The 27,390-nt window shown below is 46.2% G+C and overlaps 1 protein-coding gene and 1 non-coding gene across 2 annotated transcripts in view; one reads left to right on the top strand and one right to left on the bottom strand.

Moving 5' to 3' along the window:
• LOC119403327 (phospholipase D1) overlaps window positions 1–27,390 on the top strand; it is a 260,367-nt gene that overhangs the window by 232,792 nt on the left and 185 nt on the right. Inside the window, exons 9-17 of the mRNA XM_037670270.2 lie at window positions 63–228; window positions 1,615–1,725; window positions 4,975–5,114; window positions 6,073–6,154; window positions 7,154–7,250; window positions 8,711–8,937; window positions 12,619–12,654; window positions 25,420–25,478; window positions 26,511–26,653. Coding sequence (XP_037526198.2) covers window positions 63–228; window positions 1,615–1,725; window positions 4,975–5,114; window positions 6,073–6,154; window positions 7,154–7,250; window positions 8,711–8,937; window positions 12,619–12,654; window positions 25,420–25,478; window positions 26,511–26,653 — 1,061 coding nt within the window. The remainder of the gene's footprint in view (window positions 1–62; window positions 229–1,614; window positions 1,726–4,974; window positions 5,115–6,072; window positions 6,155–7,153; window positions 7,251–8,710; window positions 8,938–12,618; window positions 12,655–25,419; window positions 25,479–26,510; window positions 26,654–27,390) is intronic.
• Window positions 24,124–24,195, bottom strand: Trnam-cau (transfer RNA methionine (anticodon CAU)). The gene has a single exon. It is a non-coding gene; the product is annotated as a tRNA-Met (tRNA).

Consider the following 27,390-nt stretch of genomic DNA (forward strand, 5'->3'; position numbering starts at 1 on the left):
CATACACGCACACGTACAAACGCAGACATAGACGTATGGAAGCACCCCTTGCACTACTGCAGGTACATCGACGGGTCCAAATACTGCGAAGCGGTGGCCAACGCCATCGACATGGCGCGGGAGGAGATTTTCATTGCCGACTGGTGGCTCACCCCCGAGATCTATCTTAAGCGTCCCGTGGTGCCAAACAACCGTTGGCGATTGGACCAGCTTCTGCAGAAGAAAGCTGTGAGCTATTGCTTCATAGTTATAGTTGTCACCTCAATAACTAAACTAATTGCTTCTTTCTTTCTTTCTTTTCTCCTTTCTTTCTTTCTTTCTTTCTTTCTTTCTTTCTTTCTTTCTTTCTTTCTTTCTTTCTTTCTTTCTTTCTTTCTTTTGGTTTTCTCGTGCTTGTTTGTGTCTACCATTTCGACTCCCTTTACACTGCGTCTTACGTTCTCTAAAATGCGTTCAAATGGAAAGACATTGGAACCGACTAATCGAGGAAATAACTTGTGCACGTCAAAGCTAGTGGCGACCTTTAAATGCGAAGCATTTCTTACCCAACGTTGTCGATGTGCCTGGTAAGCCCACGATGTGCACACAACTACTGCACTTGCAAAAACACGTCTATGCACCTCGCAGCGCTTGGCTCAAAGCCAAAAAATGCAGCATACAACTACTCGCTAACTGCTTCGCATGTAACCGATTCCCACATGGCGTGAGATCTGCCGAATTTTCTTCTAACCTACTTGATAAACTGCAACCTTGTGATATGCGTGCTGAAAATAAACATGATTTCTGTTCCAGTTTTGCATATCATTATTGTCAATTCGTCGAATTGTTTTCTCTTTGCCTGCAAAGCCCCTCCCCTGCCCTATTAGCGTTGCGGCCCCCGCCGCGTAGGCTTCATGCATCTCTCCCTCCGTCTCAAAAGGTTGCCGACCCCTGGTCTAGACAATGCTTATTGCTCGATGCAGTGCATTTAACACTGTTCAGAACTGAGTCTTGTAACCAGCCGAAAGATTACTTCATCTGGTGGTGGTGGTGAAAACATTTATTAACAGAATTTCTGCGGAGAAGCTCCGGTGCGCTGTCATGGTCCCAGTAATGAGGCACAGCAACAGCATGCCATATACGCTGAAAGAGGCGGTTATTGAAGCAGTTGAAGTAACAATGATATCTGTAGGGCAACAATATAGCATGGCACTTCGCGCAATGAATCTATCCAGCACGAAAATAGCCATCGTCAAGAATAATCCACCAGCGAGAATAATCAGCCGGGCCCGAGGAATTTTCTGTTTAGCTGTCGCATGTGCCGCATAACGAGCTATGAAACAAATAACAAGCGTCTGGATTATTACGAGAGTCCTTACTTAGAACGGCTTTGCGCCATCGTGTTGTCTTAATCCTGTTTCCTTCATCCTGTTTCCTTCACCTACGTGTTATAGGTGCCGCGCCGCTGACTTGGTGTCACTATACGTTTGCTGCCATAGTATGCAAAATATATTAACCTCAACTAGGGCCTCAATAGTGTGGACCAACGGTCATTTCTGAACAGAACGTGGGAAAACGCAACACTTGTTCTCAGTAACGCTGTTTCTTCTGTTTCGCGTGTTGTCATCTGACCAGGAGGAAGGCGTGAAGGTGTTCGTGCTCCTGTACAAGGAAGTGGAAATGGCGCTCAACATCAACAGCCTTTACAGCAAGCAGAAGCTGGCGGCCATGCATCCCAACATCAAGGTACCTGGTCCGATAGAATGACGTCACACGTAGCTTGCATGTGATGTCTGTGTACCGCACTCACACTGAATGGGTAACCGATAGTTGGGTTAATGTAATAGACACGCTCGAGCAACAACTTTGAACTTTGACTCTAAGGGCGCACGGTCGCGATAGCTGGCGCGCGCGCTATCTCGGACTTCATCAGCGGGCGGCTCGTATACCCTTCTACGTGCAGCGCTCTCAACGCGAAGATACTGTCCTCGCGCGGCCGTATATTCTTACACCAGCGTTTTGTAGAGTTACGCGAGATCGGATGCAAAGGAGTTAGCTGCCAGTCTCACTTCGTATACCATTAAAATTTCTTGCTATCGCATTCATTGCTTCGCCCTTGCAGTGAAACTCGGACTTTTTTCTTGAGGCGGAAGATCTAGATGCCTCATCAAACGCAAAAATTGACCGTCGGCGTCGGCGCCATCGGCGTCAACAGAAGTTATTCAAAAAATCATCACCACGCAATCACATCACCATAGGGCGTCATCATGACGTCATATACATGACTTTACACGATTACGTCGTCACATGACACTGTCACCTGGTCGAAGGTGGGCCGATGACGGAGGAAGTGCTAAACCACGTGAGGTGCAGAAAGCTTGCAACGCTTCCGATCCTGGAGGCAATACAGAACGACGTTAGGTGGAGAAAGGTTTCGCAGGACGGCGGGGTATCGATACATATGATCGATACATCGACTGAAAAGAAAAAGAAGTCGACTTTTGCCTTCGAGTCGCCTTAGGCGAACGCATAAGGACCCTGTGAGTTTTTTTACGATATCAATTACAAATACACATCAAGTGAATATTTGATGACGGCGTCGTTGTTGCCGTTGTGGTACGTACAAGCTCCAAGTGCAATAAGACCCCATGTAGCCCCACGTTCGATACGCTGTGTAATTCAGCAAAAAACCTACGAAAGAGTGCGCTGTCTTCGCGCGCGCGGATAGAGCAGAGAGACGGTCATTGTGCCCAGGCCAGGATAGGGGCAGGCGAGCGCGGCAGAGGTGGGTGTAACGCGCGCCTTTCCTTAGGTGAGGCCGGTATGAGGAGATCGAAGTCGCAAAAGGCGGTGCCCTCCATGCTGCACTTGGGGAAAACGACGCGCCTGCCGAATCTCGCAGGTAATCAGTGATATTTCCAAGGGGTGAGCGAGCCTAGAGATCTGGTCGCTTGGTGGCACTGTCTTCGCCGTCATTCCAGTATTTCTGCGCGCCTGATATTGCAGTTCGCGTCATTTCAAAGAAGTGAGAGGGAACGCAGTGCGATTATTCAATTCCATTTGCACTGTTCGTTAAGAAAGCGTTTTTGAAAGCCATTGTTCAGGTCCGTCCAGTAAGGTGTGTTTGTGTTTGCCTGTGTGTGTTTGTGTAAGATGTGTTTCTGTTTGCCGACACCATTCCTGTCAATTTCATTGGTACGTGAGTGTTTGCCGAAATATATATTGTCGATAAAACTCCGAACCTTTTTATAGCTTTTAGACGCTTTGCTACGCTATCGGTGTTGTCCCTTTATGGAGGAACCGCTTTTTCCACTACAACGTGTGGCGATGTCGTCTTTTGCCTCCCCCGAAACTGATATATGAAAAGCGCCATTGTGGTTCTTTAGGGCGCGCGTTAGCACGCAGTGGACCGCCCCCACGTCGGGACAGAAAGGCAACCTCTCCGCCGCGTCGCGGGCCCTTTGGACAGCCATAACTGTTCATCGAGGTCGGGGCTGCGTAAACCGCATCCGAGCGTGAAGAAGTGTTGCTTTCATCGCCACGTAACGCGGGACACCGCCAGAGCATATGATCAAAGTTCGCTAAGTCCTTGCATCGTTCGCATGCATTTGTTGTCTGAATTTCGGGGTAAATCTTATGAAGGAGCAAGGCATTTGGGTATGTGCCCGTCTGTAGAAGCCCTAGCTTTAAATCCTGAGGTCTATTGAGTTTGCACTGTGGGAGGGAGTAGATGCTCCGAGCCAAGTAAAAGTGCTTAGTATGCTCGTCGTACGAGGAAGGAGCGTCCCGGTTGTCGTGACCCCCAACATCACGGCGCCTGATGTCTTCCCACGTTCTGTACCTCGAGAGCAGTGGGACCACATCACTGTCGCCCCGATCCCACGAAACATCCACCGTAACTCATGCCACTGCACAAACACACGGCACAACGAATCGAGACACTTGAATCGGTGGGAACCAAAGCCAGCACGCGGGACCGCGCGCGTTAGCCCCACACCACGCGGTGACGTTACTGCTGACGTCACTAAGGGGCGGACAACCAGCGAGCAGCGCCTTTATTGGCGTGGGCGTGACTCGCTGAGGTTAATGCTGACCAAGAGTGTGAATCAACGCTGCTGACGGAGAACCAGCGATGAGTTACAAGCATTATGATAACACTTTGCATAGGTGAAGATACAAAACCTGTCGGTGAGCTTCAAAACTCGCCGCAGAGGCTTAGGGACTATGGCGTTCCGCAGCTTATCAAGGGGGCGCGGGTTAGATTCCCGGTCCTTGTGTTTCGGTGGGTAATTATTAACTAATAGCAACATCGTAAAATTACTAATATCGAGCACTGTCGTGGTAGATTCACGGTCACGGAGGCCCTTGATGGAAGCAAAACGCACAAATTCCTGTGTATTTCAATTTATGCTCACGCTTAGAAAGCTCATGTGGTCGGTATGCGTCATAATTGTATTTTAGTACGGGCACGTAAATCTTCGGAATTTATTAAATGCGTACAGCAGTTCTTCAGCTCCCTGCCTCCCATTCGAACCGACCGACTGTGTAACACCTACAGAACCAGATGCGGTGCCTTGTCACTCCCATAGTAGTGTGGTAGGCCAGATACGAATGTTTCGGGCCGGTTCGTGTTATAACGTGACTAACACTTACCTATAAGATAAATCGGACGTCAAGCGCACCTGTGTAACACGGAGTTTATGTCTATGTCAACTACAGAAGGAGCTCTATGGGGTTTCAGAAACGTGAAAACGTTTGCACATGTATCCCATACTTCAGTATCCAACAGTCCCAATGCTTGCCGTCATGGGTGCAACCAAGAACGATTCCACGAAAGTTCATTAGCATGCTTTTAATGTCACAAATGCAGTGTGCATGAAAATTCGCAATTGTCGTTACGTAGTTAGTTCTTTCGCTTGCCTCGGTATCTCCCTCCCTGATTTATTTCCTGCGCGCCCCGCCTCTGATGAATCCTGGTTATGGCTCCCGTTGCAGATCCTGAGGCACCCAGACCACGTAACTGGTGGCATCCTCCTCTGGGCTCACCACGAGAAGCTGGTGGTCATCGACCAGAAGTTCGCCTTCCTCGGAGGGCTAGACCTGTGCTACGGACGCTGGGACGACTTCAACCACAGGTACGGGTACGACTCTATCGTTGGAGATTTAGAGAAGCAGTTCCAGCTTGCTTCTGTGGCGCCGCCTTCGCGGTTCGGGTGTCGAACCCCGCATTAGCTGCTGCATCTAGGGCATGGCCTCCGTGATTTGACGGCGTTAGCGTTGACAGACTCGCCATGTCTCTCGGATTACCAGTAGAATGTACGGATATTGACCCCTTTGTACGGTCGTACGATTCACAAGGAAATCTCCCGGGAAGCGTCCAAGAACGTCATTTCGCTGGTTTCTTTAGCAGTTTTTACGCGAAATTTGCAGTTGGTCTAGTCACATAGAAATGCAAGTCCAATAGGATAAGCCGTACCAATTGTCAACTCCATCACTCAGCTAGGTTATCCTCTTAGCCGGGATTATGCTTCAGACGGCCATGTGCTCCTGGCAAAGTGTCACCAGACTGGACATCGGCACAGCCACACATGCTCCGAGGACGTCTTGAAGAACGCCAAGTCGGCAACCACAACTATTCTGCCAAAATACCCCCCTACACACACACACACACACACACACACACACACACACACACACACACACACACACACACACACACACACACACACACACACACACACACACACACACACACACACACACACACACACACACACACACTTTGGGATGATTTTGCAGGCTATTACCAATTTTGTGTCCCTCTCCTTGGCAGGTCTGCACTGTTCATCTCAGAGGACATGTTGCCCACACTTAACGATTGGTCGAGTGTGTGATCCCTGGCCCGTACCCCAATTTTCCGAGAATGCCAACGCAACGTACTGCATTTCCATTATTTGGCGTCCATTCTTTGTGCTAGCCATGCGAGAAAGACAGCAACCTCGATTATCTGTTCAGCAGGCGCGATGTGCTTGATCCGCACGATATCTAATTAGGATCTACAGTTGTGTACTTTATTTTCTCTCTCACTTGCAGGCTCACAGATGTAGGTGGAATTGAAATGCAGAGGCAGATCTCCAAATCGGAGCAGCCTGAAGTCAGCACATCTATGAGCGAGGTACATCGTACGGTAGCAGCCTTGAAAACATACTTCAAAACGACCTTTTGCTTGTTTTTCCTCTGAAGGGTGCGTTTAGCGAACGAGAATTTGGGGGGTTTTAGGGTTTTCTTTTTCTTCTTAACACGAAAGTGTTTTATGCCGGGGTCCACCATGGCTCCATTGACGCATTTCCGTCACGGATATGACGTTGTAAAATACAAAGACTAACATATGGCAAAGAAAAAACTATAAGAAAAAGTTCCGTCACCGGGAGTCGAACTTACGACATCTCGATCGCCATTGCGCAGCGCGAAACGACTCCGCCACAGACGGCATGTTCTGTGCTATGCTAACGGCGAGCTATTTATGTACACCATTTGCCAGTGGCGGTATTTAGAGATCGGCGGTACAGCGTGTTTTCGTTATCACTAGCGAGATGGCGCGAAGGGCTCGAAGAAGAAGAGCGCGCTTTAAAAGTCGTCCCCCACTCGGATTAGCACGCGCCTCGACAGGGCATGGTCGCTCGTGCGGGCGCTTATCTCGTGATCTCGGTGGTTTGTACGTCTTGCGCTCTGCCTGCAAGTTTCCGTTGAGAGCACGAAGGTCACCTCGCTCACTGCAGCGGCCGCTTTTGCGAAAGGAGCGCGCTGCTCACACAGAAATAAGTTACATTAACTGTGACACTTCGCGCTCATCCTGTGTATGTTCGTTCCGCGCGTCCTTTCTGCTTGAGCAGCGCGTTGCAAGTTTCTAGCGGCTTGCCGTTCTTCGCGTAACATTACAATTTGATGCTGTAGCATTCATCCCTTCGCGCTTGGGGCGAAAGAATGCACAACAAACGCTCAACTACGTCTGTGAAGACACGTTTCACTTTCGTGTTATACCGATTGCTGTGACAGAGGAATCTGCCATGTTTTTGGTGGTCTGACGAACGCCTTGCGATGTTGACTGATTCGTTTCATTCCATTAATCTCATTGTTTTCGTTGGTTTTTTGTTTGCTTGCTTTTGTGTAACAGGTGGCGAACAGACTTCTCGCGTCGCACCGGTTACGCAAGCAGCAGCAATCCGGTGGTGACGCCGGGCTCACCGAAGGTTACGGGACGACCGACGCTGGTAAGAGTCGTATCTTTGCATGTTGCCGGGCTTGTTGACTTTTTTTGCCTTAATTTGGGGGGTTTCTCTTTCTTGTCTCATTGCAAAAAAGAAAGTACAAGAGCTAACGGCGCACAGCACCTTTATGGTTGCTGCTCTACGCGCAGTGCACTGCTTCACATGACATGCGCTTCTTACAGTGCAAAAGAAGCACCGTTTAGAGAAGCACGAGAAGCGTTATCGAGATAAGGCCATTAAGGAAATAGGAGCACAGGAAGGACTGTACTCCAGTGCACTAGAAAGACAGCGATAGTCCGGTGTTTTTTATATTTCTGGTCACTCGTGTACCTTAGCGTGTTTCCCACCATATGGTAAATGGCTCTTCAGTTTGCGTTTCATTTACTGCGAACAGCAGTGCTAGTTCTCCATTGCGAAAAGAACTGTACACATCCGCCCGTCCGTCAGTTTGCACAATGCTTATCTCTATCCCAGGAGAAGCTGCTCTTGGCCTCTTTGGTTCTGGCTGTATGGAATGTTTGCCGCTAAAAAAAAAAGACACGAGAGCGAAAGAAAGGAACGCAGATGCGCTCGTATTGTCCTGTCTAGGTACCTGTCCTTCGTTCTCGTGTCCTTTTTAGCGGCAAATATGTCATTTAACTGTACCGCCGCACCGGCGCTGTTGAAGATATCTAGGCGGCCCTCCCTAATGGTCATTCCGTGCAAAAGTCCACAGTATCCACTGAATTGTTTCAGCACGGCATGCTCGCAACCAGAGTGGCAGCCTAGAGGCTAAAAGGTCGCGCTGTTCAAGAGGACGCGAGTTTGGTTGCCGTTTACGGCGGCCGCATTTCGATCGCAGAAAAAGACAAAAAACACCGGTGTACTTACATTTCCATGCACGAGAGGAAACCTCAGTTAGTCGAGCATAGCGGCGTCGGCGTTCATCGTAGCCAATCTGTGTTTTTTTGGTGCGCAAAACCTTGTTTGTCGGAAAGCGCTCGTCTTGTCGTGTCCCATCTTCGTCTTCGTCTGCAGTGCACTTAATTCAGTTACACCATGTAAAACCCCCTGATTTAGGAAGGCACTTCGTTTGGGCTAGTTGGCATCTATTAATTGCTACGTTTTTGCGAACCGCTTGAGGACGAGGACAGAGCTGCACCTGTTGGTTTGAGCACTTGTACACTTACGCTTGAGTCTGTGCAGTGGCGGCCGCATTTCCATTTAGGCGAAATGCACGCTTGACGCCCCTGTACTTAGATTCAGGTGCACGTTAGAGGACACCATATGGTCAAAATTTGCGGAGCCCTCCACTACGGTGTCCCTCAAGATCATATCGCGGTTTTGGGACGGGAATTCCCAACAATCATAAATCAATCACTTGTGTCCTCTTCCTGTGAGCGGTGCGCAATTACGTAGCTCCTGATTTAGCTTTAAAGACATGCTCGATTAACTTCGATGTGCACTTCGGTCTCCTCGTATAGCGGATGGCGGCGGCGACGCGACAACGCCAGGCACCGCCACCGACGCTGACGCCAGGAACCGAGGCAGGCGCTCCCTGTTGGGCGGCAGGCTCTCCACGGGTGCCGCAGCCGGCGGTGGCACCGTCTACGTCGACCAAGAAGAGGGTAGGGTGGTCGTCGGCGATGACGGCTCGTCCAGAATCGCGTCCAACCTGATGCGCGCCAGGCGCGTATTCCGAGCTGTCACGGTGAGTCAGCACGGTCTCCATGAGATAAGAAATAGTAGAGAAGGAAAGGCAGGGAGGTTAACCAGTTTAGGACAACCGGTTTGCTACCCTACACATGGGGACAGGGTGGAGGAGGAGCTTGAAAGATGGCGAAGAAAGAGAAAGAGAGGAAAAAGTTAGCCTTTGTCGAGGTAGTGCGAGAGCTCAAACCAATGTACGAACATTTTCATTCTTTCTTAAATTAAATTTATTATGGTCCTCTACTGCTGACGAGAAGGTCGCGGGATCAAATCACGGCCGTGGCGGCAGCATTTTCCATGCGTGCTGAAAAGCTAGAGGTCCATGTGCCTAGATGATTTAGGCATACGTTAAAGAACTCAAGGTGGTCGAAATTTCCGGCGCCCTCCACTACGGCGTTCGTCGTAATGATATCCTACCTTTGGGACGTAAAGCCCCAACTATTATTAACTTAAATTCACTTTTGGACTCCCATATGTCAAGCCTGCTTCGCTAAACGTTTTGGTATGCATTGATATTGCTATACAACTAATAGCAATGTAAATCCAAAGAAGGCAAAAGTTCAGGAGAAGTTGGAGGCTTTAGGCGGCGAAAAATCATTGAGCAGGGGGATGTCTCTGTTGCCAACGTTTCGACAAGCCGTCTTGTCTTCTTGAAGGCTGCAACTGCCTTGAAGTCGCTGCCTTGACAGAAGACCTCTGGTCGAAGTGTTGGCACCAGAGGAATACCCATGCTCAATGATTTTTCTTCTCTAATAGTAATGCAGGAGCACGTTCAAAACATTCCCGGCGATTCGAGATGGTTGGTCAACGTTATTGTTCATACTAGTGGCATACTCGCGTTTTCTCCTTATACTTGTCATACGTGACTGAAAATATATGGAGTTGAGCCACTGGAATCACCGTTAATGTAATCTTTTCTGTTCTTCTTGGACGTGGGTGATAATGTTTTACCCGAAGTGTTTTAAGCATAGCGCATCAGTCTCGGTCGTCATGGTCAGAATGACCTAACTGTACCGGCTTACTTTTTATTGAAATAACCTATACCGGCTCACTGCATTTGCACACAAGCAACAAAATTGTTTCAGGATTCCTTCAAAGGAACACGTACTAACGTGAATTTTTTTTACATTGCGTTATTTGAAGGCATGTTGACCCCAAAACTCTGGGACGGACTACTGGCAAGACGTTGAGTGCTCGAGTGTTCAAAGCTGCATTTAGTTTTTTTCTTGCAGAGGGTTGCCATGAAAACACTAGTAATAACTAATCTTGTTATGACACGTTATACAAAACATTACATGGAATTATAAGCGTTAGCTATGATTTGTGCAGCAGAATTTGTGTCCATTTGAATAGCGTTGTTAAGAGTGTGTTCATCGTACGTCGGTGAAATTGTTCGTTTTGAATAAAGGTAAGTAATGTGTCTGACTTTCGTTTTTTGTTGTTAGCAAAGCTAATAACCACTTCGCCATTAATGTGCATGACTCATTAACCCGGCCTATGTAAACTAACAGCTACGCTATGAACAAAGATCACCCAGAACTTTCTGACCACCCATGAAACCTAAGTTTATGCAAATCAGCTGCACATCCTAATCTCTCCGGATTATGCGAGTCTGTTATAATAATTCGGAGGAGGAGGGGGAGGGGGACTGTTTTGGAGTCGAAAGTGGTTGGCAGAGAGATCATGTTGTTTTTTTAAGCAATTTGAGAGTGAAGTTCTTAAACTTTAGTTGTTTTTTTTTTTTTTGAAATTGCGTCAAGTCGGGTCTTTGGTGTATTCGATAGGACAAGTTAGATACCATGGCACCAGCTCTAATTCTTTATTAGGTGCCTGTATTCAGAACATCCCGTACCTCCGGTAGGCGTTTCTTGTTTTGTTGTTGTTGTTGTTGTTTTATTAAATGTGTTTAAGGAGAGGTTGTTGCCTGAATATAGCTCCGGCTACTCCTCTTCTGTTACGTAATAATTTGCGTCACGAAGTTATCCATAACAATAAAGTAATGCGAAATTCAGGCACGAGAAATGCCCATTCACAAAAGCAATGTTCACACGTCATAAATAACGTCCACGCGCCAACAACAATGTTCACACACAACAAACACACGAAACGTTCGCGCTTTACAGAACAGTTCATCTTACAGTTCTTCACAGAAGGTGATCACACAACAACCACTTGGCACTTGCCCTCACTTCAAACACAGCTGTCATGAAGCACGAGAAACAACGCGAAAGATGTCACCAGAAGTATCTGGCAATAATTAGCGATGTGAACAATAATTGTTAATGTGAATAAGTATCTTTCGGATATTCCTGACTCTTCTAAAAACTGCACTAGTGCGCGTGCAGTGATGTTTTGAAGTTTATGTTTACCACGGACCCAAAACTTTTGCTAGTGACAGGGGCCGTGTATCCAATCTATTTAGGCTTTTTTAAATTTTTTTACGGAGTACAGCGTAATATTTACAATGTAGAAGAAGGTGATCTATGGCTTCTTCTGCCTCTTCACATGTGCGTTAGTTTTTCTTATCGTATATAGGAAGCTCTTAGTGTAGGAACTGCCTAGACGAAGTCTATGAATTATTGTTTCGATAGAACGGGTAATTTTAATCGGAATATGCAATTCCATTCCAGGATCGATCTTATATAATTGAGTTTTGCGCACTGTTCGTGAACCAAGTCTCTTTGGACAATCACAGTATCTCACTCCCGTCGTCAGCGGGACGGGCTCACTGCTTCACTTTAGGGGTGGTCATAGAGGTCTGGCTGATCTGATGTACAAGCCATAAGCAATTGAAAGATGAACGGGACAGGTAATCTTAGAATTTCCCAAGCCGAAACAACACGGCCATCGTAAGTAACTGTGTGCGTAAACGATACGTCGCTCGTTTCACTAAAAATCAGGTCAGTCTCGCTACACAGTTAATAAAAAGAAGGTAAGTTCAGAGTTAGATACCGACTTGAAGTGATGAGGAGTTGTCCAGCAAACTTCTTTTCTCTTTCTCGACGTACAGTCAAACTTTTTCGTAAAGAAGTCGCATCTCTCGTAAAAATGTTCTCGCTGTGTCTGAAAATTCGTTATAAACGTAACTTTGTTACACTCTATAAATGGCACTGTACTATCCCATTTAATAGTGCCCATGTTCGGGCAAGTTGGTAGTCCATGATTTCTTCTTAGCGCTGTAAACTTTAACAAGGGTCGAAAAAAAAAATGACACAGACAAAAGCGCTTGTGTCTGCCGCATGCGTTTCGTCCATTGTTACTTTTTGTATTGTGCTAAGAAGTAATCAAGTAATATTCTACATTTAATTCACTATAACGGATGATTCGCTGCATTCGTATTCTCTAACAAAAGCACAGAAAAATACAACCAGAACAAGTAGCATCCAGGTTTGGTGTACATCGCATTACGTTCAACATAATGTATCGCCGAGATGGCAAGCTTTTCTTTGGTTCGCTGCGCTTGTTTTAATTTTCCCGTTCGCGTTTCGTTTACATATGGCTGTACATCAACCTAGCTCTGGGCGTTGGTGCTTTTTTTTGTTTGTTTCTAATGCGGAGATCGACACTTGCCGTCGGCTCCTTGTCCCCAGGCCTGTATTTTTTTGTGTTCGGCGTACGTGTTGGCCTTGTTGACGCATACTCACACCCAGATATTTTTTTGGGCTGTGCCACGCTGACGCAGGCATGCCAGAAGCTAAAGAAGCAGCAACAACACGAGGTACGATTCGTTCTGGGTTAACCGCACGAAACTGCCACAGCGCACTGCACATTCATGCTGTCGCTGCTGCTGCGGCGCAAGCCTTTGTTCGTTCCTTCACAATTTGTTGACAACACTGCATTCTGCAGATCCTGCATGGCTTTGTCGATGTTCGCATGGTGCGGCGACGCTTGCCTTTTCATTCGCAGCTTGCATCGAATCGTTTGCGCTCCCGTCAATCAACGTTTCGTTGAGAGAATTGCGAGATTATACGGCTGATACGGGAAACGTGATCTGTGTATTCGCATTGAAAAATCTAGTGTGCACACAATTACCCAGTTCCTATGTGAAAACCGGTATGTTTCCATACCAACGCGGGCGATAAATAGGATTATGGTACAAGACACATGGGTCTTTTGCAGTGGAAAGTGTTTTCGATATACCATTTCGCCGTAAAGAACGAAGACACGGGTTCGACTGCCGGCGACGGCGACTGTGCATGTTGGGGCTAAATGCAGAAACGCCCTATTACTTAAATTTAAGGCGGAGGTTAACGAAATCCCAGTGGTCAGAACAAATCCGGAGTCCCTTCATTCTGGCTTGCTTCATAATCATGTCGTCAATCTCGCTTGTAGAGCACCAGAATTTTACTGCTTTCTTATAGCAGGTATGGTTACACAAAAAGACTGCGATGTATTGATGTTTGTAGGCGTGTGACCTGCACTGGCTGAACAATCATTCCTGTACCGGATTTTAATGGATTGATGGGAAGTGACAGTACCGGTGGTATCCAAATTTGTCCTTGGCATCAACTCATTTTCAGATATCTTTGTGAGTTGCTTGTCATCGTGGACTGCGTTATCACAAACTGTACCCTGACGAGTGCGTTGTCATAAGAAGTCATCTGCTCTCATTACTTTCCAAGTACCGTCGCATTGTTTTCACCCTCCCTTTCACCTTGACTTTATCGAGAGTTCCTAAAATGTAGACGTCCGGAGATATTCTTCTCCAAGATCATTGATATTTTCTCATTGCCAGTCATTGACCTGTTCAAGCTACACAGATGTTATTTTGCTACGTACTTCAGTACACAAATTAAAGCTACACAATCGCACTGCGGCCTTTAAGTCAGCATGACTTCAATTACCTTGTCGTGTGCTTGATCTTCCAGTTCTACCGACACCTGACCACGGCCTCAGTAGATCCGCCTGCACACTCGCAATGTTCATTGCACCTCGATGATCCGATCTGTAGACCATGAAATACGGTGTAGTGACGGCATGTCGGATCAATGTTATGTAATGAACAAGAATATGACATGCTCTCTGTCGGGCTTCAAGTTCAGCCGTAAATTTACCTGAAAACCTATAAAAGTACACGACAGATTTCGAAAGGAACTTTTTTTTCTTTTTTTTTCTGACTTTCTGCGCCGGAAGCAGGATTGAAGACTGAAACATGTCACGGACGCCATATTTTGGACACCACCTCCTACCTATTACCACCACCACCTTCGTCGTTGCCTTTCCGCGTGTGGCAAAAAGTAACAAAGAAGCTTTAATCTTACTGTGCTATTTGAAAAATGTTTTGAGTGTCATGTTAAGTATAACGCCAGAACATGAACTCTATTTAATAACACTCTTTATTAGCTTCAGTGTGGTCAGTTCTTCCGTGCAGCCCCGTGTCAAAATCTTGTGACGGACACGTCATGAGGCCTAACAGAAGAAACATGGTGGAGCTGAAGATTGATCCTTCTGAAAGACGCTCTTTATAACCGAGATTTTGGACACCTCCACTATAATTGAAGACAGATTTCAGCATATATGTCAAAATAAAAGTGTCAATGCAAACATACCGGTGTCTCACAGTTCACCTTACACTGTCTTTTCTATAGGTACACATTTTTTAGGGACTTGCTGCCCTGTCATGTAGCAATGTGTCGGCAAAATAAAGCGAACTTCACCTCGCTCAAAAAGTATATCTTTCGCTTTGTCTCGTTCGGAACTGCTCTTATTGGATTTCCGCTCAACTTGTCTCAGATAAAGTCTCACGAAAATTCTTCTCAGTTCAGCATACTCGCGTTGAAACTAACCGAAATACCTAAATATCTCTGTTACTTCGCTCTTATATATGCATCTGTAATTTTTAATGTATCCATCGAAACTAAGTTGATGCAGTATCTCATGCATGTATCGCTTCTTGTATCTTTTCGGCAGTTAAAATTGAAATCCAGTTCAAGTTCGAAATATTGTTTACCCGGGCACACTCCAACTCATAAGCGCGAAAATTCTACTCACCCAGGCTTACTCGGATCCAGATGCGCTACGTTTCTGCTCAGCCAGGCACTCAAGCTCACTAAGGTCCTACTGAGCCTGGCACACTCAGACTCAACAAAAGTCAGCTCAGCCTGGCTCACTTAAACTCACAAAAGGTATTCTCAGCCGGGCTCACTCGTTTTCAAACGAACCAAAATTCCGCTCAGCTGCGCTCACTCAAGCTCACTAATGTTCTACTCAGCCGTCATTACTCGAAATCAAACGCATAGATATTCAGCTCAACTGGGTTCACTCAAGCTCGCTAAGTATTTTCTCAGCCTGGCTCACTCCGGCTAAGATTCATAAAATTCATGAAGTTTTTTTTTATAGATACTGCGATCTTATGCAAGGTCTTGGCAGCGTGGTACATATCATCATCATCAGCCTGTCTACGCCCACTGCAGGGCAAAGGATTCTCCCATGTTCCGCCAATCAACCCGGTCCTGTGCTTTCTGCTGCCACGTTACACCTACAAACTTCTTAATCTCATCTACCCACCTAATTTTCTGTCTCCCCCTCACGCGTTTGCCCTCTCTTGGAATCCAGTCAGTTACCCTTAATGACCACCGGTTATCCTGCCAACGTGCTACGTGTCCGGCCCATATCGATTTATTCTTCTTGATTTCAACTATCATATCCTTAACTCCCGTTTGTTCCCTGACCCACTCTGCTCTCTTCCTGTCTCTTAAGGTTACGCCTATCATTTTCCTTTCCATCGCTCGCTGCGTCTTCCTCAATTTAAGCTGAACCCTCTTTGTGTGTCTCCAGGTTTATAGATACTGCGATATTATGCAAGATCTTGGCAGCCTAGTACATATGTAGGTGCATAAAACAAGAATAACGAAGGAAAAAAGAATAAATTAGTTTCTTCAGCCAGCTTTAAAGAACAAAGCAAAAAGGCAAGTGACGTTACTCCAATCTTCAAATCAAGCAGACAGTCAGTTAGCACGAGTAAAAAAAAAAAAAAGAAACGCTCAAACAATCTCAGCCAGACCAAAAAAAAAAATCAACTGAAGGTGGGATTCAAGTTGCGATAGCGCATCCTGTGTCATAGCTTTATCGGGCAGTTTGTTGTAATCTACTATCGTCCTAATAAAATAGAAATACTTGAAAGAGTTGACACGTTTAGTGAATGGGGTTACATCTAGTGAGTATCTGTGCCTTGTAGCGTAACCTGTTGAATATGTGAGAATGTGAGACGTGTCGATGTTGTGCTGACCTTTTATTAGTTGAAAAAAGAATTTTCGACGACATGCGCGATTTCGATTAGTTATGGCAGGTAGGCCGTTTGAGACATTAGGTCAGTCACTGGAGTGCGGCCATACGTATTGTAGATGAATCTAACAGCTTTTTCCTTGTTTTTTTTTTTTTTTTGTGCGCTTTCCTGTTTTGCAATATCGGTTTTAGTGAACGGGTCCCGTATAATTACGGCATATTCTAAAACGGGGCGGACCAGTGTTTTATATGCCAACAGACGTATTGTTGGCGTGGATGATTTTAATACGCGTTTAGAAAGAACAACTTACGGTGGCAGTTTGCTAGCACTGAGTCAAGGTGTTTTGACCACGAAAGATCGCTTGTTATGTGAAGGCCTAAGTATTTATGATGCGTAACTTTCCACCAAAGAAAGTCTTCTGTGTCATATCAATATATTAGTGGCTTCTTTTTAATGTTACCCGCATGTGTACTGTCTCTTCAATATTATTGCACATTTGCCATTGCCTACACCAATCAACTGCCTTATTAAAATCCCCGTTTAACCTAAGCTGGTCTTCTTCCGTTGTTATTTTTTCATATAACACGCAGTCGTCAGCGTAAAGCCTGACTTTTGCGGATAGGTTAGCGACAAGATCATTAATACATAACAAAAAGAAAAGGGGCCCAAGGACGGATTCTTGTGGGACGCCAGACTGAATAGTCTAAAGTTCTGAATAGAAGTGAGTTCTACTCATCTAGACTTCCCATACCCACATGCACCAAATTAAAATAAGCTGGGCTTACTCTAACTCACCATAGTTCCACTCCATCGGTTTCACTCGTATTGAAACGCATCGAAATTCAACCACTGCGCTCATTTGGGCTGAGACTCGCCAAACGTCTACTCAGCAGGGGTCTGTCGCACTCATGATAGTTATATCCACTGTCTTAGGCCAGACGGCTTCTACCATTGCGCACGACGGTCCGACGAACGCGACGGCGAGGAATCGTGGTAGAAAGCGCGGGGTGCCAAGTGGTAGTTTCTACTCGGCCTGCGCGGCGTCCTGCTAATCACACCCCACACTATCCCAAATGTGCGTGCAGGAAGGCCCCTTTCCGTGAGGAAAAGCCAACTTATGCGGGTGTTTCGCACTACCCGATGTTCGATATATGAAGTGTTCCGGCTGTTTTTGTTCGATGTAGCTGTAAAATTTTTCTATGCATTGACGTCAAAGCATTGTCGTGGTCGAAAATAGTTCGTTATCAAGAATAATTCTGTTTACCCGATTTCGATATAGTCGGGTGTGACTGCAATACATATCGGCAGCCACGATCCGAAGTAACACTTTTCATTGTATGCTTCGTCAGCAGCGCCCACCATGCGCAAGTCTTGATGAACATGAATTTTTTAGACATCAAAGGAATTTAGACCGTCTCTTATTTCCACAAGAAACAATACACGGTGATACTCCTGGGATTTGAAACAGGTTCCTCTGATTTTGGAAGCTGCCGCCATAACCACCATAGCCAACCGCCAAAAGAAGCGTCGCAGTACTACCCTGCACATGGTATGTCTTTGCATTTAAACGTCATAACGCCGCCAATTGGTGGTGTTTGCGCGAGCGTACCACGTGTTTCCGTGACGGCTGCGTCAAGCGTTCAGTCGAACCCGCCTATATCGAACTCAGGTAGATCGAATTATCCTTTATATCGAACTAAGTTCTATCACGGCAATGCTTTGACGTCTACGGATAGGAAAATATACGGCTATATCGAACAAAAACTGCGGGACACTTCATATATCGAACATCGGGCAATGCAACGCTCCAAGATGTTGGCTTCCCCTCACAAAATTTGCTATTTTCCTCAGGGAAGAGGACTTTCCCGCACTCATTTGGGAGACCTAGCGGCGTGATTAGGAGGACGCTGTGTGGAGCGACTAGAAACTACCGCTTGCCATCACGTGCTTTCTGCCCTCATGATTTCTCGTCCTTAAAGGGGCACTGACACCTTTTTTCGAAGGCGAGTTTACTCTGCCACACAAATCTCCTGTATGCAGAGACGGCTCTGAGCAAGTGTTAAGCTCAGCAAATGCTGATAAGATATTTTTATTTGATATTGAAGTCAATTTTTCCATGGCGCACCTACTGACGTCGACACTAGCTTGACGTCAGGCTACAGTACAAATTCTGGTGACTTCACGCAGCAGTATTACAGTGTACTAGAATAAGGGTTGTGGGCTCAGACACATGCGTCGACTGAGGCACCTCATGTTGCCTCCGAGTGATGGCGCCACTAGCATTTCCTCTTGAAAGGTTATGCGGTTTTACAAGTTTCGCGGCTACGCTAGGCGGGCGTTGCGGGTAATTTTAGCGGATTGTGTAATTATAAGTGCTTGCTATCCATACGGTCGGAATTCTGTCCACACGCATTCGCTTTTCTCGTTAAGAAATACAAAGGAAACACGCTGCCGCTATGATTGCAGCGCTGGCTGGAGAGATGTTGGCTGCCTCCCCGAGAGGCAGCCGACATCTCTCCAGCATCTCTCCAGCCGACTTCTAGTACACTGTAGCTGTATGGCAAGTTGTGATGACGTTAGGTACCACAACTTCCAAGATGGCCGCTTGTGCATCAAAACTTCCAAAATGGCCGCTTGTGCGTCACCACGGTACGGAGCGGCCTTGGAAACGTCACTATATATTGCGCGAGCACGTGATGAGAAGCCCCTAGCGTGTTGTGACGTCAGGGTACAGTAGGAACCGAACCTAGCTTTTAAAAACATACTGCAATTACTTTTTCATGGCGCACTCGCGCTTAGCTCTACCTTTTCTAGACTCCTGAAGGCTCGACCTTTCATTTGACGAAAAACAAACAAGTAAAAATATTCATGTCAGTACCCCTTAAGCCGCCTGCCCGTCGTGCGGGGTCGCCGTTCGCATCCCCGCTCGTTTTGTAAACGCGATGGCCGCCGTAAAACAGAAGAACCTGGTCTTCTCCACAAAACTGACGGTAATCAACACAGTCGAATTTGCTCAAAAGAAGCGTTACGTCGCCACTGCGTACAGCATCCCAAGAAGCACGCTGAGTGAGAGGTTGAAAACCAAGGCCGGCATTTGGGCCAAGCAGAGCAGATGCTTCTGGCACCCGACGAGTACGCCCATCTGCGCATGACAATTTTGAGGCACTATTTGCGTCGATACCGTATTTGCTCGCGCATAATCCGCCTCTGCATCTGACCCCGCACCCCCAACTACAAACCACGGAAAATACAAAACGCACAGAAAAAGCTGCGTATTGCCCCTGAAATCGTCTTCTTTACATTATCAATAAGCAGTGCCGTGAAGCCAGCTTGCGAACCTAAATTCGCACCTAAAATGCAACCTCATTAAAAGTTGTATATCAAATTGTCGAATATATTGAACTAACTTCCGCCTTTATATTTTGCGAGTTCGATATGTGCGGGTACGACTGTATGCGCGAAAAATATGCGATGCAAGAAAAGATTTTTAATTCATGGTGGCCAAATGTCGTGACGGTGGTGGACATCGCACTATGCGACAATAACCAGTACGATCGTTAATGTAATCATAAACTACACCGGTTACGTCACAGATGCTGATGCTGCCGCCACTACTGTACCCACCGCACTCGTGTGTGTGTGTGTGTGTGTGTGTGTGTGTGTGTGTGTGTGTGTGTGTGTGTGTGTGTGTGTGTGTGTGTGTGTGTGTGTGTGTGTGTGTGTGTGTGTGCGTGTGTGCGCGCGCATGTATATAAGTTTCTATGGCATAAAGGTTTCCTTTTCCTCTCTCACGAACTCCTTGAAGTCAAAGTTGATGTTAGTCAGTGCTCAAGGCAGTTTTGAGAAGCGAGTGCAGCTAATGTTTAGTTTATGTTTCCGCAACTAATCGTAATGTTTCCGCGCCATCTAAGGGAACGCCACGTGCAGCCAGCTAGTACTGATTCACCAGAGCTGCTATTTGGGCCTGCTCGTCTAACATTATTACGTAAAAAAGTTGCGCATAAGGGACACGGACACAAGAAGGAACTATGTAACACTCTAAGCCCTTCTGTGTTTCATCGTTTCTTCTTCTGTCCGCATCCCTTAAACGCAATGTTTCACCCACTAGTACTAAGCAGATGGGGCGCAAATCCGTGCACATAACGATCACCTCCCGCATTAATGGCGCCGATTGAGTGAAGGCGACTGTTGGCTGCCCGCTGCTGTAGCACCAGCGATGTCTTCATTCAAGATCAATCCAGTGATTAAATTGTCAACAAGTCTGTTTCAATTTCGACATGTGTTCGCTTTCAATTTCGTAGAATTTCTTAGCGAACCAAAGGCACATTGAGCGTTTCTATCTATCTATCTATCTATCTATCTATCTATCTATCTATCTATCTATCTATCTATCTATCTATCTATCTATCTATCTATCTATCTATCTATCTATCTATCTATCTATCTATGTATGTATGTATGTATGTATGTATGTATGTATGTATGTATGTATGTATGTATGTATGTATGTATGTATGTATGTATGTATGTATGTATGTATGTATGTATGTATGTATGTATGTATGTATGTATGTATGTATGTATGTAGCCGCCTACGCCTGCGTGCTCTCGTGGTCGCCTTTTTGACTTGGTGTGGACCAAAATTGGCATGGGAGGGGATGAGGGTATGACGAACATGACTGTGTTGTCATGACGTCAGTAACGCAAAAATCGTGTAGCGTACGTCGTCAAAGCCTTTCCTCCACACATGTGTGGCACACATATACCCGTTGTCCCGGGCCGCAGTATGCGGGTATGCGCCACAGGTGATTGGCAGTTTATATCTACCAAGTAACGGCGACAACAGACATTGGTAACTTAAAAACAATTACACCATTTCCCGCTAAAGGGGACCATGAGGCGATGCGAAGCCGGAGCACTTGCACGATCGCGTTCCGTTGGCGTTCTCTGGGCATGCTACCGACCTCGCGTTGTGGAACGCGAAGAGGAACGCTACGCGCGTCTTGTCTTCCCTCTAGCCTGGCCGTTAATTCTCACAGGGCGAGCGGGGAACGCAGTCGGCAGGCTTGCGAGAGGAGGGCAGCGTAGGGGAGGAGAGAGAGAGGGGGAGGGGACGCGCATGCGCTGGTGCTCATCGCGGCGTTGCGAAGGAGAGAATTTCGGCATGTCTATCCTGCGTTTCAGAGGAAGAGTGGAAAGGGGGGGGGAGAGGGGAAGTGCAGAGGGGGAGGGGAGGGGGAAGTGGAGAGGGTGAGCGGAGAGGGTATGCGCATGCGCAGTAAGGGTGGTCACGCCGCACACCACCACCACCACCGGATTGAACTCCGCCATAAGATACTTCGCATCTAAAACCGACATCGGCAGCGTTGACCAGATGAATGCAGAGAATGAAATCAGGATCTGAGCAGAAATCGAACCCAAGCATTCCAGCGTGGCAGTCAGGTATTCTACCACAGAGCCACGCCTAGTATTGAAACTGCTTTAGAAAAAGACCCTATGCAGTCGTAACGTCGGTTCAACGTCAGTTGGGGTTGTAGTGCTGCTATCTAATTTTATAACAGCGATGGGCATCACATATGTACTCCTACGATATAGGCCTCGTGCCAGGTTAACTTCAATTGTGGTTCCAGTGTTGGTTCCGCTTTTATAGCAGTCTAATAAACGTTACATTTGTATTCCTATGATTCAGCAAGCAATATTCAAGCGTTGCTCGACCCCGGATGAATATGCTAACGAAAGTTACATATGATTTTCACATCACCGCACAGTAAAGTGCATTTTGTTTCGATAATACTCACGTCTGTGCTCTAAATGACGTTACGTCAGACTATAAGTTACCCTTTAAGCGCTGTGTAGTCGACGAGCCTGGTAAGCCCACGATGTTCACAGAACTACGCAATTTACGAAAACCCGTTGATCTACCTCGTGACTCTTGGCTCAAAGCCACAAAATGCAGCACACACAATTACTCGCCGACTGCTTGGCATTAGACCGATTCCCACAAGGCATGTGCTCTGCCAAATGTTTTTTTTTTTTTGTATATCCTTCCAGGAAGCGTCCGTTCATATTATGATCATGATGAGGGATTACCACTTTTCCCCGAGAAAAAAAACCGGCCCTTCGGAAGGGAGGGGGGGTTTAACGAGAGATGAAATTGATGTTGAACAATTCAGACGATGTTAAGTCTTTGGCATGCTGTGCCATTTAATGTAACACTGCTTTCCTTAAGCGAAATAAGCTTAATGTACATGTGTACAAAAACTAGCACTGAGCTAACCAACTACTCTAAAGGCTGGCATAAAAATTCCCGTGAATGCAATGACGCTTCTACTATAAGTAAGTGGGATTTTGGCTATTGCTCTGAATATGCTGCACTGAAAAGGAACCGCACATATCTGATTCATAAAAAAGCTCTTCTATGCGTCTGAATCCACCAGGCCAGTGACATTAAATGCACATAATCGAACCTTAAAATGTATACAGTGCATATGCTACAATGTTACAGCATATTAAAATACACACACGCGCGCATTGATATGCCCTATATTCCAATAGTCGCTACACTTGAAGCGATCGTAAAAAGCGGTTGACTAATACCGTAAGAGTTTTGGTGATTGACAAATATTTACTGTACGTGTTGTTGAACCGACGCTTATAAAACGCCCCAGAAAATAAAGTGCGATATTATGACAAAAAAAAAAACTGCCAATGGCGACCGGTCCTAGGTGCGGACCGGCAACGGCCCACTATCTAAAAAACCGGCTGGGCTGGTACAAAACCGGACAGATGGCAACCCTAATCATGATCACTTATTATACCCGTAAAGGGACACTAAAGAGCAAAACGATTTGTCTCGTAATAGTAAACTGCTCTTTCACGATACCAAAAACACCACGCTTGCTGCGAGAAGACACTTGGTAAGCGAGAAATCGCGCAAAAAGAAAATGTTGGTGGCGACGCCATCTTTAAGTTTCCGCACCATTCGCCGTGACGTCACATATTTCGACGAATCGTACTAGGGCCTACCTAGTTCCTAAACGGTAAGAATGAAGTACACTGTCCTCTGAGGGGGCCATAGAGTTTACATACGAAGTTTGAGGAAATTTTGAGTCAATGGCGCCAAAGTACGATAAGTACACTTTGAAATCCGTGACGTCACGCGTGGAGATTATGGCTCGAAATTTAAAAATGTAACTTCGAACCTCATTTTCTCGTGTATTAATACACCTATGATGGTGAAATTAACGACATTATAGTTCTGGAAGTACAAGTTATCAATCTAAACCGATTCACTGTTTCTCTTTAGTGTCTCTTTAAAAACGCTTGCAGGTATTATATAATTAATATATTTTGGCATACATTTTGCTTGTGAGTGCATACAAAAAATACACATCAATAAAATAACGTAGCACGCAGTAAATCATTCAGCGACCACGAAATAAATGAACAAATACATTACAGAAATAAGCTGTGACGAACTGACAGTAAGAAAAGCGTAATTAGATTAGTCCAAACCGTAATAATGAAGGAAAAAGGATGAAGGAATATATCGACGGAAAAAAGTATTTTGGGTGTAAAGGTTTTTTTTTATACCTGTACTTTCTATAAGTAGGCTTTCATTCACACCGTCTGGAATTTCTTAGCAGTCATATTCCAAACGCATTTAAGTCGCACTGCCCAATTGCACTGCTGCCTTTGAAATTTTTCGGCCGCACAGCAATGCATGGCACTGCACATCGCATTTTTTTCCAGCCGTACACATGACCTGTATTTGATGTCACATTCCTAATTCTTCTAAATGACGGAAAGAAAACGACTTTTTTTAAGGGCTCGTTTTTCTTTGTTAGACACAATATTAATGAGAACTAACAGACAATAATGCCAAGGAAAGTGCAAGGGATGTTTATTTTGTAATAATTGGGATATAAAGGGGAAGAAAGTAAAGTGGACTAAAAGATAACTTGCCGCCGGCAGGGATCGGACCTGCGACCTTCGAATAATGCGTCCGATGCTCTACCACTGAGCTACGGCGGCGGTCATCCTCTCGTCCGCTTTATGCGGTATATATGTGAATTTAAACCTAGGAGTGTTAGTCAGCGCCGATTGCAGCCATGGCGGCGAGTGTGGAACACTCGTTTTCGGTCTTTTAGCGTCACGTAGCACGTGATGTTTTTGCGAGCTGGCAGTTGACCAATAATCCCTCGCATACTACCTGAAGGCATGAAGTCTGCCTGAACGAGACCCTCGCTATGAATGAAGGAAAGAGATGACTTTTTATTTAAGGGCTCGTTTTCCTTTGTCAGACACAACATTAATGAGAACTAACGGACAATAATGCCAAGGAAAGTGTAGGGGATGTTATCTGTAACAATTAGGATATGAATGTGAAGAAAGTAAAGTGGACGAAAAGATAACTTGCTTCCGGCAGGGACCGAACCTGCGACCTTCGAAGTGTCTGTCTGATACGCCTTACAACCGTCGTCTGGTGTCCCACTTAAGGGTTAAGGAATGATACCGCACTTCGTGGAGAAAACTGCTGTCTAGTAAGGGTAGCGTAAGCATTCTTATTTTGTCTCGTCACATTACATCTTCCTTCCTGAGTCCTTCTTTGTGCGCTTTTCTGTGAACTTGCTTTGTGTCTTCTGATGTTCAGTTGTGTGACCTTCGTGTATGCTTCAAGTGGCCTCTGTTGTGAGCAGTCTTGATTGAGCTTGTTGCTTACTTCATGTCTCGAGTACCATGTCGTCCCTCTGTTCTTGCTTCAGTGCTGATTCGTTGTCCTGTTCGGGATGTACGCATTCATTCTGTTTTAGAGGCAGCCTGGGAGGCCACTTAGTGACGCGAGCATCTTTTAATGCGTAGCCTCCAAGACCTAGTGAAGAAAAGGGACGTTGTTACAATCTTGGAGGCCACGCTGTCGCTCAAAACGTCCACGTTCACTTCGATGCCGTCTGTTTTCGAGGCATCGCATCTCACTTGTGACGTTAGAACGCGTTACATTACCATTCCCCACCAGCCGTGACGTAGCAGTAACCAAGTGGCTACGTATAATCTGTTTCCCGAGCGCATGCGCAGTTTCTGCTTGCCCGAATGTGAGTCGCGCTAAAGCAGCAGCGCATCTCGCCCGTGCACGACTTTTTGTGTTGCCACCCTGCACTCAGCACAACGCACGCCTTGGCTTTAATTCCTCTGCCAGTCCTGCCTCTTTCGTGCTGCCAGCGTAGCGGCCGTTTGCTGACGCCGGTCTATATTTTGCAGGGTATGCAAGCCTTCCATCGGCACACACGAAGGGGATCCCTGGACTCGCTCAATACGCCGTAAGTCAAGAATGAGCATGACTGCCTGTCTTTTTTTTTTTTCAGGTGAAAGCCTTAGGTGCCTCATCGTACGCGAAAATTTACCGTCGGCGGTGTTCGCGGCGGCAACACGAGTGATGCAAAATATCATCCCGTGACGACGTCATCATGACGTCACATATCGCCAGCATTTGTGACGTCATCATGGCATCACATAAATGATGACTGTGCATGTTTCGAACTTTGCGCGAGGAACAGCATGCGCAGAAGGCGGAGACACCAATTGATCCAGGAATACTTTCTTCAAGAATATCTGCTGATATTCTGCTGTTGCCGAATATACTTCTGGCTGTTCTGTCGAAATTCAGGATATGTTGGGAACGCAAGGAAGCCGCATAGCGTTTATATTAGCACTAAGTAAGTTTACTCGCACTCACCGTCGCTCACTGACGTTAAAACTCAGTTTTACTCGCAGCAAGAGGTGCTCACGCCTACTTGTGCACGCATTTAACCTATGCGAACCTGCTTCACCTATCATTTAGCCATATTTACTCAGCGTCACTTAGCATTAGCCAACATTAGGCATCATTTAGCCAATACAGGACTCAGTTAGCCATTATTTAAGCAACATGAGCCATAATTTGGCCATACTTAGCCACCATCAATTAGCAATATCCGAAATTGAGCATTATTTAGTCAGTACGTGCCATCCTTGGCCATAATTTAGCCAAAATCACCATAATTTAGCCATATTTTAGTCACAATCAATCGGCATTACACAAAATTGTGCATCGTTCAGCCAATGGTAGCTGACATTAGCCGCCACTTAGCCAACACTTGAGAGCATATTTGCCAGTGCTACAAACAGTGCAGGTTATATTAGTAAATATGATAATGTTGTGTTACCACCGCGTACCATTTACCAGTTGCCGTTTTAAAATTGCGCGTGGGTACGCAAGCACACGTTCTTTATGTACAAAGAATATCGCTATAGTACAAATGGCTGCAGGTCACAGCGTCTCACGCTTCGCTTCTCGCGCTTAAATTCCGCAGCTGCGATGTGCCCCGCTCAGAGCTGCGGGCCAGCTCTCTGGAAGACGACCTGGGTCTCCAAGGATCCGCCAAGTACTGGCTCGGCAAGGACTACACGAACTTCATCTTCAAGGACCTCACCGAAGTGGACAACCCTTTTGTCGGTGAGTCGTTCTCTTTCCTTCGCTGTCAACTTGGAACACTTAACGTTTCGCCTGCATGGCGGTTCTTCGCTCAAGCATCTCGTTACCGTTACTAGACAGGACAGTAGGGATGGTCACCAAAAGTGTTCGCCATGTTGAATTTTTATTCAGACGAAACCCTTAGACGCCTCATCAAGCGCGAAAATTGACCGTCGGCGTAGGTGGCATCAACACAAGTGATGCAAGAAATGATCGCCACATGATGATGTCACAGATCGCTAAAATTCACGTCATCATGACATCACATGATGACGTCATCGCATGATATCGTCGCTTGGTCAAAGGTGCGCCGATCCCGGAGGAAATGCAAATCTAGGTGCGCTGCAGAAAGTTTGCATTGCCTCCGATCCTGGAGGCAGCGCAAAGCACGTTAGGTTCAGCAAGCTTTCGGAGTGGGGGGGGGGGGGGGAGGGTCAGAACAAGAAGGCTTTCGCTTTCGAGTCAGCTTAGGCGAATTCATAAGGAACCACAACGTGGTTTATATATATCCGGCACCAGTTGCAAGTGTACATGGAAATAAACCTTAAAATGATTTTAACTGTGCTATGCTGTAAGCTGTGCTATACTGCTCTACCGTGTTTTTATCCCCATAAACCGACGAGTCATCCCCATAACCAGGGAATCCGCAAGCGACAACAAGTTTGCGGATAAATCAAGAACGGTCCGTAATGCGGGCTCAAACTTCAATTTCGTTATGA

This window comes from Rhipicephalus sanguineus, chromosome 8, assembly GCF_013339695.2.
Source record: "Rhipicephalus sanguineus isolate Rsan-2018 chromosome 8, BIME_Rsan_1.4, whole genome shotgun sequence".
Taxonomy (NCBI): Eukaryota; Metazoa; Arthropoda; class Arachnida; order Ixodida; family Ixodidae; genus Rhipicephalus; species Rhipicephalus sanguineus.